The 3,436-nt window shown below is 32.4% G+C and overlaps 1 protein-coding gene across 1 annotated transcript; it reads right to left on the reverse strand.

The window, feature by feature from the left end:
- Nucleotides 1-1,085: 1,085 nt before the first annotated feature.
- Nucleotides 1,086-3,156, reverse strand: LOC145074924 (nucleic acid-binding protein). The gene is made up of 8 exons (XM_079021247.1): nucleotides 2,484-3,156; nucleotides 2,210-2,255; nucleotides 2,048-2,097; nucleotides 1,904-1,945; nucleotides 1,697-1,810; nucleotides 1,533-1,611; nucleotides 1,369-1,440; nucleotides 1,086-1,268 (listed from the first exon to the last, which is right to left on the reverse strand). Exons 1-8 carry the CDS (start codon nucleotides 3,041-3,043, stop codon nucleotides 1,221-1,223), a joined length of 1,011 nt encoding a protein of 336 aa, XP_078877373.1. The 5' UTR covers nucleotides 3,044-3,156; the 3' UTR covers nucleotides 1,086-1,220.
- Between the last annotated feature and the right edge of the window lie 280 nt (nucleotides 3,157-3,436).

A 3,436-nucleotide genomic window follows, 5' to 3' on the forward strand; every position in this document is an offset into this window, starting at 1 on the left:
ATACTAACAATGGTTTTTAGACATGGTGGTATGATGGTATCTCATGGTGGAATAGCCAATGCTTATATATCAATTTCTACTGATTGATTTTTTATGAAGATGTTTAGGTTCATTGAGTGGTTAATACGAAACTTTGAATTAACACTTTTATTTAAATGTAGGTTGAATGTTAGAGAAGCATAATTGGAAAAAAAAAAAAAAAAAAAAAAAAAGACATTGGATGATTTTTTTTGGCATATTGCTGGAAATAACAACATTTGTACTGTTTTTATCATTAAATGTAATATCCTCTATCTTATACCCATTTTCAAATAAATGGCGCCTCCTCTGTGACAGGTTATGGGTAACCTAATTCATGCTTATGTTATTGTCATCTTGAAAAATAATTTCAAATATTTATTTGAATCAATAATTATAACTTTACAAAAATAAAAAAACATAAACGTTTTAATTAATAATTTATTTAAAACAATTCACTAATAATTATGAATTTTTACTATAAAAATCTAATTATTTTTACAACCGTGGTTTTTATAGGTTATAACCTAATAAAATTATATTTATAACACATATGTTCCTATGTTTTAATATTTTAAAGTATGTAATTTTCTAAATAAGATTCAAAACATTAATAAAGTTTTATAGTATCATATATCAGTTTAATATATAACACAATATTTTTATAAGCTTCGCCAAACGCAACTAGTATCTTTTTAATGACACTTTATTATAACTAAAAATTAATATTTAGGATTTTAATAAACTAGAATATATCGAGGATTTTTATAAACTAGAATTGAATCATCCAAACATACCTCAGTCTTCAGCAAATTACAATGCTATTCAAAGAATTCGGATATAAAATTAAAAAAAAAAAAAAAAAGATATTACAAAACCATCGGTTAGAATTCTAAAAATAGTGTTTTTAAATATAAGCCTTTCCCATCTATGATTCCAACCATTTCTTATAAAAAATAATGTTAATATATTAGCATTTGAATAATTTATCACCAATTTACACTTTTAGAAAAATGATAACATTGTCTGATTTTTACTTTTAGTTGGTTAACCAATTTTGTTGCATCTTGTTAGTTGTAACTTAGAATAGTAAATAATCAAATCATGGGTTAAAAAACATACATCAAATTCCAAACACCTCTAATATTCTTACATACTTTGAAATCGATAAATTTTTTTCAACTTTTCAACAAATGATTAAATCACATAGGAAGATCAGGATCCAATCGTCTTTGAATAGCACTTGCTGCCTGTAAAACATTACAATTCAAAACACACATTATTATTGCAAACAAATTTTAAATTATTTTTTTCAATATAAAAAAAATATAAATAGTAGCATACACCCACCTCAACGTTGCCGATTTTGAACAAGTAATTCATCTCTTCTCTTAGTATAGCTTGTTCTTTCATTGCTTGCGCCTACCAATCCAAACATATACACAGTCAGATGACAGATGACAGATAACAGATAACAGTTAACAGATAACAGATACATGTGATATGATAAATACCATTCCACTTTGCATTGAGCGCTTCAAAGCTTCAACCTCAGCTTCCTTCTGTTTCTCACGCTCTCGTTGCAATTCTAGTCTGAGAAAACAAACAATAATAGAATATCGTGTCAATGGATGTGCAAAAAGACGTAAATGCCCTTATCATAAAAATGAAAACAAACCGGCGTTGCTCTTCATCATCAAACACAACTCGTTCTGATTTTGTAGCTTTTGTGGACCCTTTTTTAATGGCTTTTTCGATTTTCCTTCGGTGATAAGCATCAAGGCTATAGTATCTGTGACCCAAAAGATATATAATAATAAAAACTTTATAAGTAATTTAAGCACTTTATGCGTTGTATAACGTTAAGAACAGATTCTTTACTTACTTTTTATGAGGAAAAGTGGCAGTGTTATGGTCTTCCATGAACCTGTAGGGGTATTTAGGTCAGAATGATGAATTTAATAGAAAAGGGAAAGAAAAAATTGGGATTTATAAGAATTGGATAAAGAATCAGTGCAAAAAAACATACTGTTTGAACATTTGCTTCTCTTCCCAGGTGGGAAGACTTTCAAGATTCGCCTGCAATTGCAAATATGAAAATGAAAAGGGCATTATAGTCAAAAACTGTATTTGCTAAATGCTAAATCATCAAAGACATTGAATTGTTAATAAGAAAGTGTGCAGTGAACACCTGTTTCACTTCTGCAAGCCATGCAGTGAACTCTGGTCTTTTGTTCCTGCAAAAGATAGATAGATGATGATCATGGAAAAATTTGTGAACAGAATCAATAATTGATAATCCTAATTTTATGAATCAGGAATTCAAATTATGAAATATGGATTTGCTTCAATGATTTCTAAAACCCTATTCAGGATTTGCAGGTTATATAGTGCAGAATGCTTAATGAACACAATGGCAAGTAAACATTAAAGAAGAATCAATGAAAGCAAAGCTAAACACTTACCACATATCAGTTTCTCTAATAATTCCATACTTTCCCCATGAATCTGTAACAGCTCCTTTTTTCACCTTCTCTTTCTTCTTATCCTTCTTTTTCTTCTTCTTCTTCGACTTATCTTCATCCCTCTCTTTCCTTCTCTTCTTCTTCTCTTTCTCTCTTCTCCTTCTCTTTTCTTTCTCCTCTCGTCTCTTCCTCTCCTTCCTCTTCCTCCGCCGCCTCTCCTCCTCACTTTCGCTTTCATCCTCCGAAGAATACTCCGAACTCCCCGACTCCGATTCCGATTCCGACTCAGAGTCAGTATCGGAATCCGACCGATCGTCATCCTCATCGTCGCTGTATTCCCGTCGTGGTTTCGTTCTGGACCGGCGGTTTCTCTTCCTTTTGCTGCTCCGGCGGCCACTGTCTTTGCTTCCGCGATCGGATCCGGATGAGACGTTGGATTCAGGGTCGGGTAAATCTTCCGATTTCCTCTTGGATTTGTGATGATGGTGATGTTCTTTCTTGGAGGATGCTCCTTTGAGAACTCTGTCGTCGTCTGAGGTATCTCCTCGGTCCTTCGCCATTGCCGGATTGCTGATAAGGGTTTTGAAAATGAAAATGAAAATAAGAAAAAAGAAGGGAAAAAACCTAAAACGCAATAGAAATGTTAGACCGGTGTTCGGCTAATCTGTCGAAAAGGGAGTATGCATTGCGTCGAACCGTACAGGGTCGTAGGGGGATCAAACCGAAACTGATATTAAATTAATTAGAGGAAACTACACGGATGGTCCCTATGGATTGGGATAATTTGCATGTTTGGTCCATAATTTATTTTTTTAACTCGAAAGGTCCATACAGTTTTATTTTGTTGTGCGATGTATTACCTAAAAAGACTATTTTGCCATTGATTTTTTAATTTATTCAAATAAGGTGGCATAGGTAATGTAAGGTAATGTGACGTGGAAGTAGGGTTGGAG

Source organism: Lactuca serriola, chromosome 9 (genome assembly GCF_051521515.1).
Source record: "Lactuca serriola cultivar US96UC23 chromosome 9, Lser_US96UC23_V15, whole genome shotgun sequence".
Taxonomy (NCBI): Eukaryota; Viridiplantae; Streptophyta; class Magnoliopsida; order Asterales; family Asteraceae; genus Lactuca; species Lactuca serriola.